General features: G+C 36.3%; 1 protein-coding gene across 1 annotated transcript in view; it reads left to right on the top strand.

Annotated features, from left to right (window-relative positions):
- LOC145991207 (catechol O-methyltransferase domain-containing protein 1-like) overlaps positions 1-18,532 on the top strand; it is a 58,174-nt gene extending 39,642 nt beyond the window's left edge. The window contains exons 2-5 of the mRNA XM_083127464.1: positions 12,717-12,845; positions 14,644-14,879; positions 16,401-16,532; positions 18,104-18,532. Coding sequence (XP_082983590.1) covers positions 12,754-12,845; positions 14,644-14,879; positions 16,401-16,532; positions 18,104-18,333 — 690 coding nt within the window. The 5' untranslated portion in view covers positions 12,717-12,753 and the 3' untranslated portion in view covers positions 18,334-18,532. The remainder of the gene's footprint in view (positions 1-12,716; positions 12,846-14,643; positions 14,880-16,400; positions 16,533-18,103) is intronic.
- Positions 18,533-19,128: the final 596 nt, after the last annotated feature.

The raw sequence follows: 19,128 nt of genomic DNA, 5'->3' as shown, positions 1-19,128 counted from the left end.
ACTTAAAACTAAGCCAAGATGCACCCCTACCCACACCTACCCACCCCCACCCCCACACAGCCCAAAGTGGTTCCTAAATACAAATCTCAAGAACTAATTGACATAGAGCTATGCAGTTTTTTTGTCTGTACTGAACCCAACTGATTAAGCATAGAGATTAGATTTAAAACCCAGGAAATTTTATATAAATACCAAAGCCAAAAATATTAACACACACACACACACATATACATACACGCATATACACAGCACAGTGCTGAACCCAACTGATATTTTTATCCAGTATAGAATTTTGAATTGAAGCCCAGGAAATTGTATATAATAAACAACAACAAAAATGCCGAATCAAAAATATTGTAACCAATGCAATAAGAATATATTTAGCTCTAATTGGGCCAGACACCAAAAGATTTGTAACCCAGACAAATACAGAACTCCCACAAAAATTTGCCCCAAATGCCATAGAAAATACAGCATGCAATACTTCACATATACACATAAAAATACTTGTTCTGCACAGTCCCTACAAGCATCTACATCTGGTCTCAAAAGGAAGCATGAAGCACCTGTTAATGCTGGACCTGCAAAGCAGCTATGTTTTGCACCTATCCATAGCAGTTTTAATGCCCAACTTAGGGATTATCGGTTTGTATCAGAGCCAAGATGTGGTATTCAGAATTTTTTGAACAGTGTAAATCCTGATCTGCAGGCAATTCTAAATGCACAAAATAGCCCTTATAAGCTCTCCCTCAAATTGTATACGCAATATAAGAAGCCAAATGGCACAAAATTTACACAGCCCCACATAACAGAAACTGTACCGGTATATTCAAATGCAAATTCAGACACAATAATAAGCAGGTTGATGGATCAATTGAATATTAAACACTCTGAATTTGCAGCAAAAGAGTCTGGATGGAGCCTATGCGGCTCTCCTCACAAGTTATATGTTAATATTTCTGAATTCAGCCCATTACAAGGTTCTACATATTTGCCATTACCTGATAATATTAAAAACAAAACAGCTGTGGTTAATATAAAAAATAATGATGAGAAATGCTTTTTGTGGTGTATTTTAGCTGCTTTGTATCCAGTTTCAAGGCATCCTGAGAGAATAACTTATTATAAACAACATGAACATGATTTTGATGAAGCAATGGAGGGTTTAGAATATCCAATGTTAGTTCAGAATATTGATAAATTTGAAAAAAAGGCCAGGCATATCAATGGCAAACAATTATCTATTAATGTATTTATTTGCTCCACTGGCAATTGCCCGATAGCACCTCTCAGAATCAGTACAATTGATGATGAATCTGCTGTTCCAATTGATTTGCTCTTAATTGAAGGGGACGATACATATCATTACACTCTGATACATAATCTTGAAGCTTTAGTGAGAATACAACTTGACAAATCCAATACAATATTCAAGTTGTGCAGAAGATGTTTAACTGTATTTGATGGTAGAAAAACGGTGAAGGGGGTTCCTGAAGAGAATACAGAAATTGCAAAAAATAAGTTAATTGAGCATCTGAAATACTGTGGGAACCATAAACCTGTTCATATGGTGATGCCTAATCCAAGTGAAAATTGCAAATTCAAAAAGTTTGAAGCCTTGTTGGAACACACAGCATATATTGTCTGGGATTCTGAATCAAATCTCAAATCTCTTGCATCCTGCAATCCAGATCCTGAAGAATCTTCAATTACACCATACCAGCTACATGAACCTTCCAGCTTTTGTTATGTGGTTGTACAGGATGGTGTTGTTACCAAAAAAGATTCATACATGGGACCAGATGCCATCAAAATATTTGCATATAGAATAGAAAATGAGTGCCGTGACATAGCATCTAACATCTTATTAAAATCAAAACCCATGTTGCCTTTAACAGAGAAACAGATTGAAGATTTCAGCAATGCAGAAAAATGCCCGGTATGTGATTCTGAATTTTCAGATACAAATATCAAGGTACATCACCATTCTCATACAGATGGTAAATTTTTAATGGCCCTGTGTAATAGCTGTAATATTAAGATCAAGAGACCAAGATTTATCCCCATATTTTGCCATGGAGCATCCAATTATGATTTTCATCATCTGATCAGGTACGAGGGGTTTGAGAAGCAGAATTTAAATATTTTAGCTGAAAATGATGAAAAATATATATCTATTAGCAAAACAATTAAAGTTAATGGTGTTCCTATTCACATGAGATTTCTTGATTCTTACAGAATTTTATCTGCTAGCCTGGCTACACTGGCCACTCAATTATCTGATGATCAATTCAAAATCACACGTGCATTGTTTCCAAATCAGGACCTGAAATTAATTAGGCGGAAGGGTGTATATCCATATGATTATGTTACAGATTTTTCTAAATTTGATGAGTGCTCCCTGCCTCCACAAGAAGAGTTTTACAGCAAAATCAGAGGATCTGGAATCACTGATGATGATTATCAGCATGCCCAATTGGTGTGGAACAATTTAAAATGCAAGACATTTGGTGATTATCACATGGCTTATTTGAAACTTGATGTAACCCTCTTAGCAGATATAATGCAGGCATTCAGAAAATCTTCTATGCAAAATTATGGACTGGACCCAGTGTATTTTTACAGTGCCCCGGGCCTAGCATGGGCTGCAATGTTTTTAAACACCAAAAAGCCATTGGATCTGATCCAAGATCAAGATATGTACCTGTTTATGGAGCAAGGTATAAGAGGGGGGATGGTGCAATGTTCTCAGAGATATGCCAGAGCAAATAACAAGCTTATTCCCAATTATGATCCAGCACGGCCATCAAATTATATAGCATATGTAGATGCCAACAGCCTCTATGGTCACGCTATGATGCAAAAACTGCCATATGCAGGGCTTGAATGGGTTGAAGATTTCAATATTGAAGATCTTCAGGGTTTAGATGACCGTGAAAATGGCCTCTTCTTAGAGGTTGATCTGATAATTCCTAATCATTTACATAAGAAATTTTCTGATCTGCCCCCAATTCCTGAGGTTCAATGCTCACCTGGCTCTAAACAGAAGAAGCTCATGATGACACTGGAGTCAAAACAGGGCTATGTCATACATTACAAGTACCTCCAGTTCCTGATGAAACATGTTGTTCAAGTGACCAAAGTTAGAAAAGTTTTGAGGTTCAGGCACTCAGAATGGTTGAAACCATACATTAATACAAACACGGAGCTTCGAACATCTGCAAAGAGCCAATTTGATAAGGGCTTGTTTAAATTGATGGTTAATTCTGTATATGGCAAAACAATTGAAAATGTCAGAAAACATACCAATGTTAAAATAATTACTGACCCCAGTCTGAGCAAAAAATTGGTTGCAAAGCCTAATTTCAATTACAGAAGAATTTATGATGAAGATATGGCACTTTTCAACATGAAAAAAACAAAGATTAAGTTTGATAAACCTATTTATGTAGGGGCTGCAATATTGGAATTGTCCAAATTACATATGTTAACATTGTATTATGATGTGTTCAAACCTTTTTATGGTGATAGAGTAAAACTGATGTACATGGACACGGATAGTTTTGTTCTTGATATTCAAACAGAAGATGTTTATCAAGATATGGCACAGCCTGAATTGTTTAAATATTTTGATACCAGTGAATTGCCAGGCTATTTGAATATTCAACCCCACAACAAAAAGGTACCCGGCAAGTTAAAAGATGAGACACTTGGTGATGTTATTGTGGAATTTGCTGGGTTAAGTGCCAAGACGTACAGTTTTAAAACATGTAGTGCTGTTGTCAAAAAAGCCAAGGGCATTGGCAAAGTAGCTGTGGAAAAAGAGCTCCAATTTGAAGATTATAAAAATTGCCTCAAATCCCAGAGTTCAATCAGAACATCAGAATCCAGAATTCAGAGTGAAGATCACTTATTGACTTCAAATGTTGTAAGAAAAGTGGCTCTGGACCCACATGATGATAAGAGATGCATTTTATCATGTGGCATACATACTTTACCATGGGGTCATTGTGATTTGAAAAATGGCAATCAATGCCCAATTCCAGAGCATGATTTGAAATAAATAAACATGCCTATGAACTTATTTGGGTTCAAAAAACAAGGTATTATGGACCTGCCGACACCACAAGCCTCTTCTGATATGCTGTCTAAACTGAGTGGCTTGTTAATTATTCACCTGAACAGCATACTTACAGATGTTGATGATGAAACAGGCAAAACATTGTACATATTTAACAATAATTTAAATCATTACCAATTACCTGTAGGTGGGCAATTGCAATTTATTACAACTCCTGAGGGTGATGTTAAAATTTCAGTAGGGAGAAATATTTACAGAATTAAGCACTCAAACATGATTTCTGGCACTGTTTATACTGTTTCTGCTGGTGACTGCTTATATATTGAGGTCCCGGGATCATATGACAAGCTTATACCCTTTTTTATAGAATTAAGAATCAAATATTCTATAATAAATAACTACTAAATCAAAAATGCCTAATGATATTTTTGGCCATACAAGACATGAAGATCACAGTGATGAGATTCTGATGCTTGATGTCAGAGTCAAGAAATTAAGAAGTGATTTACAAGCTTTACAAACTACACTCAATGCCAGTCTTCAATTAGAAATTACAAATTTGCAATCACAATGCATGGACCCTCTTCTTAAAATTGATTCTGAACTCAAATTGCTGCTTCAGAAATATACTGACCTGGCTACATTGGATAATTTTCAAAGTTTGGAAGAAGCTGTTGCAGCTCTTCAAGCCAAATTTAAGACCCAAGCCACCAATTCTGAGCAATTGAAACAACAATTGGAAGAGCAAATAAATAATGTCCAGACACAGCTCCAAACAATTGTAAAAAGCATAAAATCACAAGAAGATTTTGATCTAGTCATTTCCACTCTAAAAGAACAGATTCAATCACTCCAAATACCTAATCTGGACCCTCTGAACAATGCCATAGCCGAGGTTAAAGAAAAAATTGAGACATTTGAAAATTTTATGAACAATTTGCCATCTTCTGATGCTTTGAATGCAATAACTCGGAGTGTAGCAAATATTAAGCTGCAACTTGAAACATATGAAGATTTTGGAAAAATTCAAAGTTCCATAACCCATCTTGAAGGTACAATAGCAGCAGTGCAAAGTGATTTGGCAAATGTACTTGAATCCAGATTGCCTGGGATTGTAGATACCCTTGTCAGTGTCCAGCACCAAATCACAAAGCTTGAAAACCTCAATACTGAATCTGAACTATCTCATTTTCATCACTTGATAGATGAAATCCAAACAAAACTTGAAATTTTACAACAATCCACACCCACTCAGGCAGATATAGCTCTGCTCCAAAATGCTATGCAAAATGTGGCTGATGCTTCTGAATTAAACAATGTGAAATTGGCACTTGAATTTTTACAAAATACTGTATCAAATCTGCCTACATCACAGGAACTTAAAAATATTAAGAGAGCAGTGAATCGCATATTGAAATCAGAAGATATCAAGAATATCCAGGCAGAGATCAAACATCTCACTCAGACAGTGGCCACTCTACCAACCAATCAACATATTAATGAACTGCATGCCCTGTTTGAGGATATCAGAAGGCAGGTCCATGATCTTACAGCTCAAAATTCAAAATTGGCAATTGTTGAAAATTTGCAACAAATTGTAGCTAATATCAAGCAACAGCTAGGGACCATGGAATCCAATCAAGCAAATGCTCTGTCTGTTTTTGCCACCCAGCTTCAAGAAATTGTGCAGCAATACAAAAAACTTGTTGTGGACATAAGAATCAAGCCTGGGCACGATGAGATTGTTAGGACTATCAATGAGCACCTTGAATCTGTAACAAGCAGATTGCTCACAGCAGAAAAGGAAATAACAGGCATAATTGAAAATCCTAAACATTCAGTAATTCTTGAATTGTACAGCATCCCCAACAAAGAATATGATTCTCCATTTACACCAGGTGGCAAAATATATATGCTGTCCCCTGCACAATTTTATTACCAGTTTTTTGTTGGGGGCACATTGAGACCAATCAAGATCAAATATTGGTTTCAGCCACAGGCACACCACTACCCTATCAATAACAAATGCTGACAACAAAGTGAAAATCACCAGTGTAGAATTGGAGGATTTTACAGATCCCAATACATTGGAAACAGCATATACTGAAGATGATGGCTCTCTGGAATTTAAAATACAAATAGGGGACAAATTATATTTAGAAAATCCTGCAGTCTCAGCTGCTGAACATCCCATAGTTGCAATATTCTTGTTCACATATTATGTCTAGAAAAATTATTGTTGATGAATTACACAGACAGGCCCGACATAATTTTAAGAGACTCCCAGTAGTCACAAAGGGCATAGATGATTTATGGCAAAGCGACTTGATTGAAATGGCAAGTGGACAGTTGAAAAACTTAGACAAAATCAACAAGGGCTACAAGTATCTACTCACTGTAATAGACACATTTTCAAAATTTGCCTGGGCTGTGCCACTCAAATCCAAGACTGGAACATGTGTTACAGAAGCCATCAGAACAATCATCAATCAGAGTGGAAGATCCCCGCGCTATTTGCAAACAGATAATGGCAAAGAATTTTATAATTCAGTGTTTCAACAATTTATTAAAAGCCAGGCAATAAAACATTATTCGAGTTACAGTGACCTCAAGGCCTCAATTGTAGAGAGATTCAACAGAACCTTAAAAAATCTTATGTATAAACAATTTACCCTCCAAGGTAATTATAAATGGATTAATATTCTTCCAGAACTTCTACATAAATATAACAACTCAGTCCATTCCACAATCAACATGAAACCCTCTGAAGTAACTTCATCTGATGAGCAAAAATTGATCAGCACTGTTTATTATCCTAGATATCAGCCAACAACAAGAAAGGCCAAATACAAGGTGGGTGATCAAGTAAGAATAAGCAAATATAAGCACTTATTCAAGAGAGGCTTTACAAGAAACTGGAGCACTGAATTATTTACAGTGGTTCAAGTTAAACCCGGGACCCTTAACACATATATAATAAAGGATCACCGAGGAGAAATTCTCAAAGGCAGGTTTTATGAAGAAGAGCTCAGCAAAACTAAACAGCCTGACACATATCTCATAGAAAAAATCATCCGCAGAAAAGGCAACAAGTTACTTGTCAAATGGCTGGGACTTCCAGAACACAGCTGGATCGATGCAAACAAAGTGATAATATGAACACCTGGGATGTTGTAAAGAGGCTGCCAGAACCTGAACAGCAGAATAAGAGAAATGGCAAGTTGCTGCCTGATAATATTAGGTGTCTTATTGTTGGGCCATCTGCTTGTGGTAAAACTACACTAATGGTTGATAATTTTTTATTGGCACCCAACTGGTTAGACTGGAAAAACAGGCACTTGTATATCTTCTCTAAGAGCTTGGAACAATTAAAATATCAGCAGCTGATGAAGCTATATGATGGATTGGATATTGCCATTTTTGAACCAGATGTTAAGCCACTTCATGACTGTCTCGATAATTCTGTTGTTGTGTTTGATGATATTATATTGGATAATCAAAACAAGGTTAGGAATTTTTTTACACAGGGCCGGCACAAAAACATTGATTGCTTCTACCTGGCACAGACTTTTTCAAAAATACCCAAGCAGCTGATCCGAGACAACAGCAATTTTATATGTGTGTTTCATCAAGACCATACCAACCTCAAACACATACATGATGAATATGTAGGTGGGGACTTGAGCTACAATGATTTTTCCAAATTTTGCAGCAAGTGCTGGAACCAGGACAGTTATGGGTTTGTCACAATTGATATGACAAGAACACCCAATAGTGGCAAATACAGAAATAAAATCAACAATTTTCTAGACGTAGAGACGTATATAAATAAACATGAAAAGGCCAATCATTGATGATCTTAAGTTAAGAGATTATCTTGTAAAAAGATTTAAGGGATGGAAATCAGAGAACCGTGGAATTTATGAAAAACACAAACAAACAGAACAGCCTGTAATTGATGCTATTAATAATTTAGGTAAGAATATCAAAACTGTTACAGAGCAAAATCAAAATTTGCTCACAGAGCTTGTACCTGTAGCTGCTAGGAACATATTAGATTATCCATTCACCCCACTTTCAAGTATTCACACACCTAGTCCTATTGCTCCTAGAAGAATTGAGGCTAGTCAGGATCCTATTGAATTGGGTCTTCTTGCTCAAAAATATTTAACCACACCTAAAGACAATAAAGATGAGGTGTTTGGCTTATATGCTGACACAGAGCTTGATGGTAGCATTATTCATAGAATTGGCAATTTCAGAGTAACATTTATGGGAGATGATATAATTGTATATTCAGAATCTCGTCTCGGAGAAAAAGGTGCTTTTGTTAAGTACTCCGGAACACCTGGATTGTGGGAACTGATGACTAGGAAAAGGCCTGGCAGCTATACAGATCAAGATTATGAGGATTACAAAGAAATATTAATAAAATCAGATGCTTTATACCAGAACAATGATCCCACACAAAAAAGAGTCAAGTCGAGCAGTGGGGCAAAATACAATAATTTAATCAAGCCCATATGGTCACAGATCAAGACTGGCAGTGGAATCAAACAATACAACACCCTGCCCAAAGAATTTGTGTGGGTTGATGATGTCAGGAAACTTGTAGATAGGCTATTGGTGATAGCTGGGGAGGAAAATGCTGGGAACCACAATTTTTACAATGAAAAGGTTGGAATTATGGACATGATAAGTACAAAATTGTCTAATTTTATAGTGAATGACACTAAGGGGATTGGATATCTTATAAAAATAATTAATACTCTACCACCTAAATTTTGGAATATTTCTGAGGGTCGGGGCCTTGTTAATGACATTATAAACAAGCTGCCATTTGAACTACATATTCCAGGCTATCAGTATTGTGGTCCAGGCACAAAATTGGATCATAGATTAAACAGAGGTGATCCTGGTGTTAATCCCCTAGATGCTGCTTGTAGAGACCATGACATAGCATACAACACACATTCTGATCTTGACAAGAGACATGTTGCAGACAAGAAATTAGAAGAGGCTGCATTTGGCAGATTTGTAAGCAAAGATGCTTCTTTGAGTGAAAAAATAGCAGCATTGGGAACCACCATAGCTATGAACACCAAACAAAAATTGGGGTGGGGGTTGTGAATATGTATATAATAAACCTACAATGAAGGCCAAGGGTGTTATGTATCAAATACCTTATGCAGGTCTCAAATCTCTTAAAACTATTGACAGTCTTTTGACCAAAAAGCAGCGCAAGAAAAAAAATTCTTGTATTGCAAAGGGGCATGGTATGAAATTGTTGCTTAGTACCCCCCAATTAAAAAAATTACAGCAATCAAGAAAAAAATCACATGTGGGGGGATTTATATTTACCATCCCTGCCATCTTAGCTGCTCTCGGGGCTGTTGGGAGCTTGGCCGGGGGATCAGCCGCCATAGCAAAAACAGTAATAGATGCCAAGAAAAATAGGGCAGAATTAGATGAATTGAAGCGCCATAACCTGGCCATTGAGAAACAAGGCAAAGGTGTTAAGAGAGCCATGAATAAGTTTAAAAAAAACAAGAGCCGCTTACAAACCAAGATATTGAAGCTTTAATCAAGCCACTGGGCATCAAACATTTTAGAGGTGTGTACATGTCTGATTCTTTACCAGAACAACCACTCAACAAAGAGTGTGGCATTGTTAATTTGGATGAGTACAAAAATCAGGGCACTCACTGGATTTGTTATCTTAAATATTTAAACAATAAGGCATTTGTGTTTGATTCATTTGGAGGTGTTCCTCCTGAAAATTTAATAAAATATCTAAAATCACCTAATCTTTATTACAATAATGCCCGTGTTCAAAACTTCAAAGATGTTAATTGCGGACATTTGTGTTTATCTGTTCTTAGATACATGTCTCAAATAAATAAACCATCAATTGAAGATTTTCAAAAAGCCTTGTGGTATTTAAAACATCATGGGGGTATTCCATCTCACCAGCCAAAATTCAATATTGAAACTCAAATTGCATGATGATATTGTATATCCCAAAACAATAGCTCTCAGGGCATTTTATGGCATGTACCTAATCCCCAATATTACACACCACAACAATACAATTGCAGTTGGGGATGAAAAAATTGTCATTACTCCAGGGCAGTATAATCTATCCACTCTAAATGCTCAATTACCCAGAGGTGTAGTGTTAAGTCAAAATTCTGTCACTCACAGAGTAGAAATTGTATCTGCCACAGAAACAGTGAATCTGGGTACTATAGGAGAGCTGTTAGGCTTTGAGAACAACACAAAACTTGAACCAGGCATCAAACACACTGCTATGAATATACCTAAATTCTTGGCCATAGAGACTCTGAATATTCACTGTAATGTGGCTGAGGGTATGATCACCAAATCAAATGGCATAGGCACTCACAAACAAACAGGCATCATTGCAACATTCAAGCCTAATTCTGAATTCATGGAGCCTATCATCTACAATCCATCCCCAACATTATATTTTCCTGTGTGTCATAATAGAATAGATTATATTGAATTGATGGTCACTAATGAAAAAGAAGAATTAGTTGATTTTGCTGGAGCCACAACAACTGCAATCATAGAGATTAATATTTAAATAAAAATACATACAAGAAGAAAATGGAAAATATTGAGAGTTATGAGCTACAATCATTCCCTCCAAACAGGAGGACATTTGCAAATTTAAATCAACCCAACACAGAGATTGAGGTTGATCTTGATGTAGGGGATGGATTTATACACCCCCACAGAGCAGATTTATACATCAAATTTGATGTTGTAAAGCTCGATGGTACCGATTATCCGGCAAATTCAAATATAAGACTTGTAGATAATTTTGTGCCGCATCTATTCTCTGAAATTGAGATCAGAAAGCATGGCGTTGTTATAAACAGAGTGGATTATCCCGGCATTACCTCCACGGCTTTGGCCACATTAAAATTATCCAAAACCGAGGCTTCATACTACAAAATCGGTGGATTTGAAGCTGGTGATAAGATATTATCTAAGAACCACACAGTGCTGTTCCCGATGCGCCTGTTGCCAGGATTCTTCTCGGATTATAAAGATATTATGTGGAAGGGTGGTTTAAGAATCACATTTAGAAGAGCTGCAAATGATAATAATGCTTTGATGAGGTACAGTGCAATAAACTCTACAGGAGAAGCTCTGCCCAATACCCTACCAGATGCAGGCAAATGCATTATTCAGACTATGGAGTTAAGAATCCCTGTTGTTGAGTATGAGGCCAGTTATGCTCTTAAATACAAAGCAGATATAATAAAAAATCCACAGGTTCCTCTGCAATTTTATACATATCAATGTGTACAGAAGCCTGCATCTGGTACATATTATGAATTTGATGCTACAAATTCATTCTCCAGTATTCAATATGACATGCCTGATTTTGTGGTGGTATTGTTTCAGACTGGAAGACACAACAATCAGGAAAAAAATTCAAGCAAATTTGATAACTGCAACATCAAAAACATATATCTTAAAAATGGCAGAAATGAGGTCTTTCCTAGAGAAAATTACAATTTAGATATGTCAAAGGATGATTTTCTTAAATTATATGAGGCTTTTACGGCTTTCAAAAGGGTCACTACTGGCAATACTGAGATGTATTACACACCAGATGAATTCAAAACACAGAGACCCATGTTTGTAATCAATGCTTCAAAAAGAAAACAAGTTGTAGTGAATGACAGAACAAATATTAAAATTATCTGTGAATTTCATGAGGCATTACCTGATGACACCATATGTAGTGTTATTCTCATAGGAGAAAAATCATATGTTTATGATGTAAGAAATGAGAGAGTCACGGAGCAATTCTAGAGGGTCTCTGCATATTACATTGTTTTAATATTAGATTGAAGCTGGTATCCAATTAAACTTAAATTGGAAGTAAATATGTGTGTATATGGGTGTGTATGTGTATCTTGGCCTAGTTTTAAGTGTGGCCAATTTTGACAAGTTTATGGACAAAAATTTGGCTGATGCAACTTTTGTAAGTATAAGCAAAACAATCTGAGGGGGCTCTTCCTTTCTCATGGAATCCATGAGGGCTTTTTTACAAAAATCTTCGATTAGAGGGGGTTCCACACTTGAGCAAAAAGCTCATATGGGCATGTTGAGCTAGTTTTAAGTATAGGTAAATCTGCTTGAGGAGGGCTCTTCCTTTCCGGTCCTGGTTATACCACAAAACCCACTACTTGGGTTGATAATATGTGAATATTTCTAGCATAGATAATATTCACAAGTAAAATATACATGTTATGAACACCAGAATACTTATTTATCGAGTCATTCATATATCTCCAAGTATATGTACTTATTGAATTTGATTGGGTGGGCAATCGGGTGGGCACAGGGATTTTTGGGTGGGCGCTTGCCCACCCGTGCCCACCCCTGGCGCTGTCCCTGATGTGATGGAGAGATACCAAGTTTTTTTCTTTTATTACTATGCATACAAATATTCATTCTGGAATTTATGAAGAAAATTCTAACTCTAAGAATGATGTTATCAATTTCTTTCTTTTTTTTGTATAAGTAAGTTTATTTTAAAATCACAATTACTTTTCTTCACGTGTCTTCTCATCAACATATTTAATATTTTCAGGTGAAAAATAAAATCGCCTCTCCTACCATAAGCCAGAATGACATCCTCAAAGGGCTTTGTAGGAAAGAGCATCGCACCATGGAACGAAGGGAATAAAATATTGGAATACTGTTTATCACATTCGACAAAGTAAGTACACGTTTGTTCATTACTCAACATTTTGGAGTCGAAAGGAGGGGGGAGGTTTCGTGTGCAAGGAGGGGTTGGTGGGGCGTCATAACCCTCCTTTAGCCCAGTATTCCCCCCAAATTTTTTTTAAAAATGTCAAAGGCAGAAGATGATGGCAAAATGTGAAATGACTAATAAAAAAGTATACACCCTCTTTCGAAAATCCTGGGCACGCCACTGAGGAGGGGGAGACAGATAATTTACCGCTTCTATATTGTTTCCAATGCTCTATATTTCTAAATACATTCCCAACTCTGAATTCTAAATCCATGTTCTCCCCTCCTGAGAATATAGCCTCTGTTATATAGTTGTTTATTTGTATTTGTGTTATTTAGCATCGCTTTTCTGAGAACTGCTGACTAATTGCAAGGATGAGCAATGATTACATTAAATTGATGATGTGACAAAACTCAAAGTATAAAAAAACACTCTTGCCCAGGCTAGGACACGAACTTTGGGACTTCAGTGGCAAATTCAAACGTCGATCTAAAGTACTGTCATAGATCTTTATCATTATTATTCAATAATGTTCAGCATTAGAAGGTAATTTCAAGGTTGTGAAGTTATAATTGTACTGCTGGTATGAGAAATTTTTTGAAGAAAAAGGGCCTTCTTTAACTGTAACCAGGGAGGTGCGAAGGGGTGCTTACGTGCCCCTTAATTTTCTTCCACACCCCTTTCGTAAAACCAATTTTCTATCGAAAATACTGTTAGCTCCTCACAGAGGAAAAAGTTTTGAAAAATACTTTCTGGCAACAAAACATTTGTTTAAACAAGCGACAAAGAAATGATTATTCACAAGTACTAAATGCTCTTCAGTAATCGAGCATATGTGCTTATCATACTTATCATAGAATTTGTTCAAAATTACCAACTTTAGTAAATGGTACTATGTTCATTGTTTGCAGTTACCAAATAGCTTAACTAAACGTGTTTCGTTAATTCAACAAGATTTTTTTTATATGTTGCAATGTCATTTACGTTTTGACTTACGAAAACCATGTAGTCATTATAATATGTAAAATATTGAGTATTGAAGAGAGGCCACTATTATTGTATACTACAGGCAAGTCATTGATACTAATCTAAAAGGGAAGCAACATTTGCTTCTCTGAACATGTTATGGTCAAAGGAAGCAAGCAAAAATGAATCAAGTCATTGGCATATATTCATAGAAGGCTATTAGAAGTTGATTTAGTGGCTAAAGCATGTATGCATGAAAAACTCAATATGCTGACCAAGGCAGAATTTGTACTTGGTACAGAGTCTGAAGAAGACCTTGCTAGAAGGTTGAAACATTACGTTTAGTTTATATTTTAAAATAAAATAAATTTCTGCCTTGGGCAGCATATTGAGTTTTTCATGTCATGGAAACAAGGCTTAATGGTGTTATAACATATATGCATTTTTCATCGCAACATCGCACTCCCTAAATTTCATTCCGCACCCTCTCAGCACCCCTAAATGGTTAATCCTGGCTCCGCCGCTGACTGTAACCTATACAAAATTGTTCCTTCTTTTAACAATAGTGCCTTGGGACTTGCAATAAATGCACCTCAAATAATTCTCACCGAGACTAATAAATGCTTTAGAGAAAGAAAGCTTACCAATGTTTTTGAAATACACCTTTTATCTGTTCATTTAATATATATATATATTTTTAACTGAGATGTGAGGAGGGGGATATTTTGGGGGCCAGAGAGTGTCTACCCCCTTCCATTCACCTATGAATACATGATGTACTAATTTTCTATTCTAGGTTCCACCCCGTACAGGAGAAGCTGCATGAGAGAACTCGAAAGCATGAGTTTGGTGGAATGATGGGAACGCCGGAAGTGATCAATTTAAATATGCTTTTGATGAAGACCATTGGTGCCAAGCGAGTGATTGATGTTGGTGTGTACACAGGTGTCAGTGCCCTTTCTGCAGCCCTTTGCATTCCGGATGATGGGAAGGTCGTTGCTTGCGACACGCAAAAGCAGTTCGCAGACATTGGCAAGTAATTCAGTGCATGAATGTGTTGTTATCTAATATTTCTGATATCTGAAATGCACATCAGGATTTCTTTATACAGTGAGTCCATGAAGTCCGATTTGTGGAACAAAATATAGCATTAATGGTAGGGCTGAGTAAATACTACTTTGAACCGATACCCATACCGGTGCTGATATTCTTACTGATTTTACCACCAATACTGATACCAATGCTTGAAAATTGTAACAATTCATGGCAGTGGCGGCAATCAGGGGGACAGTTACCCCCAGACTATGTCCTCTTAAAGCTAAGCCTTGTCTACCAAGACAACAATTAAGTCTCCTTGCCCCCCCCTTTCCTCTCAGTTTTGACAATGAATTGCCACTACTGATTAAAGGTGTTATAAATATTTATTAATATTAGTGTGTAAGTATTCCATTCCAATTGTATGAATCCATTAACCAAGCATTTTGCTTTAAAATATTCAAGAGTCATACAAGAATATTAAAATAGTTTTTCGCACAATACTGTACTTCACTAAGGATAATATTAGAAACACACACTATCTATTTCAAGAGATCATTAACAGATCCACACCAACAATATGAACAATAAAACTAAAACAAGAATGCAAGACAAAAATACGATTTCTATTAATAGAAAGGAAAAACTAAACAAAACATATTTCATGTCAACTATTACATTATAAAACTATCTTAACTTTATAAATATCTGATATATATAAAAGTAACAAATTAATTTCTTTCTATGTATTTAATAATGTATTTTTTAAATATTTATTAATATATTCTATTTATTTATTTTATTTATTTATTTCCTTCAACAGAGAAATTATCTCCTTTTACAGAAGGTAGCCAATAAAAAAACAAAAACAAGAGAAACACATAATATAATACAGTGAGACATAACACAGGTAGAACACATACACAAATATAATGTAATATAAATTACTAAACTATACTATAGAATCATATAACACCCAATTAGCAATATAGAAGCGCTTCACCCAAAACAATACAGAACAAGACAGAAAAAAACATGTCATTTTTATTCATATGCAGTGATATATTGCTAAGTATATATATTTAATGACAAAATAAATAAGTACATATGCTCACATGTGTGTGTGTAGAGTAAGATCTTTCTCCTCCCTACCAGTCAATGCCATTGATGGAACAAACAACTTCAAGAGACTGAAGCTGTAGAATGTCTTTCTTCTATTATAAGACCCCCCCCCCACTATATTTAAAACGTAGTTCAGAATTTCCTACACGAAACTTCTCAGACTTTGCTCAGAAAAAAGGGCTGAATACCCCGCCAATTCTTATCATCTGTCTCTTTTATCTGTGGGATTATGTGATACCTCAATTACTGCCAAGATCAAGGATTTGTGTAAACCTACCTATATATTTTCTAGGTGCCTTCATTGAATGGTGCAATTCCTAGATTGTAACATAAATTTTTACTTTATTCAACTCCCAAAGTCTGTTATGTTTCTACAGCAATGTAATTTCTTTGCAGGACGTCCATACTGGGAGGAGGCAGGTGTAGCTGATAAAATTGATCTGAGGATCAAACCTGCATTGCAGACTTTGGACGAACTGCTACAGAATGGCGAAGCTGGAACTTATGACTTTGCTTTTATTGATGCAGGTAAAAAAAAAAAAATCTACATTTGATTGTTTGGATGGAAATGCATTTGGAATAGAGTGTGTCAATATTTTCTCAGTTAACATTTTGCTGAATTTTATATGTTTTTAAAAAATCTTCTTTCCTTATTAGGAGGTAGGGAAAGTATGAGGTCTTTGAAACTGTCAAGTGTCATAATTCCTTTTATGTTAATATAAAAATAAAACTATTTGCATGTGCCACTTGGAATTTGTATGTTTTTAAAAAAATATGTAAGTTGTAGAGTGATATTCCGATTTGCATCTGATAATATACCTGACAGGAGACGATATTATTTGAAACTGTTTATTACTTATATGGATACAAGTATGGCAACCAGCCTCAATGGGAGAGAGGTTCCAGGTTCGAATCCGTTTGCCCCTTCATTCATTTTATCAGTTCATTATTCAGTCTCATCATTACTGTGAAACTAAGAGGTAGAAAAGCAACATCAAATAACTGAAATACGTAGAATGAAATGAATACAAGTATGGCAGTCTGACTACAAGGTGAGAGACCCACGTTCCATTCCTAGGGTGGCTTGTGCTAGATGGGAATTTATCTGGCAAAGTCCCTGCTGAGAAGCTCACCCAGCCTGGGCAACCCTGGGGTGGGGGGAGGTAAATATGTCTAGAGCATGGTGTTGATCACATCACCTCCATTACGGCTGAGAACGAAAATGTGTGGGACTTCACAGGGTGAGTGACCACTCTAGAACCATGATAAATTTCAAGCATAATTCCCGGTTTCCAAAGCTTCTAAAAATTCAAGGGTACAAGCAGATATTTTCTATATTTCAACCTTACGTATTACTTACCCCCCCCCCCCCCACACACACGTGTGCGATCACATATATAGAATTAACAATATAAAAGGTGTGTGTGATATTAATGTATCCAAAAATTCTAATTCAATTCAATTAAATGGTACAGCCTTAATATTTAATAGGTACTTCATTTAAGGTACTCAGATTCCAAATACAAGTACGAACGTTACGCATGGAATATACTAATGTACAAATAATTGTTAATTGAATAAGAATTTTGAAGTCAAATTTAACTGATCAGCTTCCAGATACATTATCTCACAATAATCTCATTCTGCAAAGGACACTAACAAAGCAAACAGATTGAGAGAATTATGTTTTAATTTCCACGCAGCTTTCCCTTCCTTTCTCGATAAAAATAAAAACTAAACTAAAAAACTTGCCTCAGGACATTTATAAATTCAATGAGATTGCATTAATAAAACTTGCAGATTTTCACGTCTACGGAGAAAAATTCAAGCACAATTCCTGGAGCCAATAAATAATTCACGCAGAATTCTAGGAATTCGAGAAACCCTGCTTCATGACATGATGCAATCCACAGGAGATAGTTTTACTTTTAGAATTCAGTCAAAAGAAAATTTCCCAGTTGTTTATCTCCTGGTCAACCAATTGAATTCACATATCAAAGAAATGCCCTATTCTGGATTACGTAACATAATCTTTTGAAGTGCTTACAACCATTTGGCATTCAGTAAGTTGTTATTAATTCTTGTGGTGTTCATTTCAGACAAGGAAAACTACTGGAATTACTATGAGCGTTGCCTGGAGTTGTTGAGGCCTGGAGGGATGATATCCTTTGATAATGTTTTGTGGCGAGGAACTGTGGTCCAATCCAATCCAACAGATGCTGCTACCATCTACACAAAGGAACTGAATGAAAAGCTGAGAGATGATGCTAGAGTCACTGTCTCACTTTTGAATATAGGCGATGGACTAACTCTTGCCTTGAAAAACTAGTGTTCATGACTGTGGTAAACAATTGTGTTCGAGTGCCATAAATTATTTGAATGCATTCATTGCTGTTGTACATTCCTCAGTTCCTACATAGTGTTTCTGATTGTACTCTTTTTGATGTTCACTTTGTATCTTATTTTGTGTGTTAAAAACAAATGTTTTGTATTATTAGATTTTGTTGTTATTAATAACCTAACATTTATTCTTGTGTCTATATATAATGTGTGTCTATATTAGGGTAGTACAGCGTAGAATGAGGAAGTTTCAATGCATACACTCTGTCCCATTTATATCTGGAGCAGGCGAACGAAAAGAAGTCCCTGTGCAAGTAGTGACACGAGACAGCTCCACAAATGAACACGTGAGAGGGAATGTGAATGCATGGAGAGGAGGAAAGCGACTGTAGTTACCAGCCTTCCTAGCAGCCTGTTCCCCTTACCTCTGCCCAATCGACCTCCCCCCCTCCCCTTGTGACGTGTCCTTTTGGTTTTGGGATTATCGACGCCCGCGAGGGATCGGTATGTTGGAAGCAATGCCGGAGATGGTAATAGTCAATAACCCTATTTATTTAACCTAGGCAAAACGTCCCAAACACCTTTATCGCGTGTGCATCCAGCAATTGCTTGATCCACACGCGCACATCAGCGAGCAAAGCCCTGTTGTAGTGGGTCGAACGGATCACGCGTTCAATACGTCCGTTAGGTACCAATTTTACCAACAAAGATATGAAAATGCTTAATATTTCTCCCCTGCCAAAAGTACTAAGTCCACGCAAAAAGCAACCCCCAAAATTCAAGA

Source organism: Lepisma saccharinum, chromosome 1 (genome assembly GCF_977018435.1).
Source record: "Lepisma saccharinum chromosome 1, izLepSacc3.1, whole genome shotgun sequence".
Classification (NCBI taxonomy): domain Eukaryota; kingdom Metazoa; phylum Arthropoda; class Insecta; order Zygentoma; family Lepismatidae; genus Lepisma; species Lepisma saccharinum.
The sequence above is the reverse complement of the archived record's forward strand: the minus strand, read 5'-3'. Positions and strand labels throughout refer to the sequence as shown.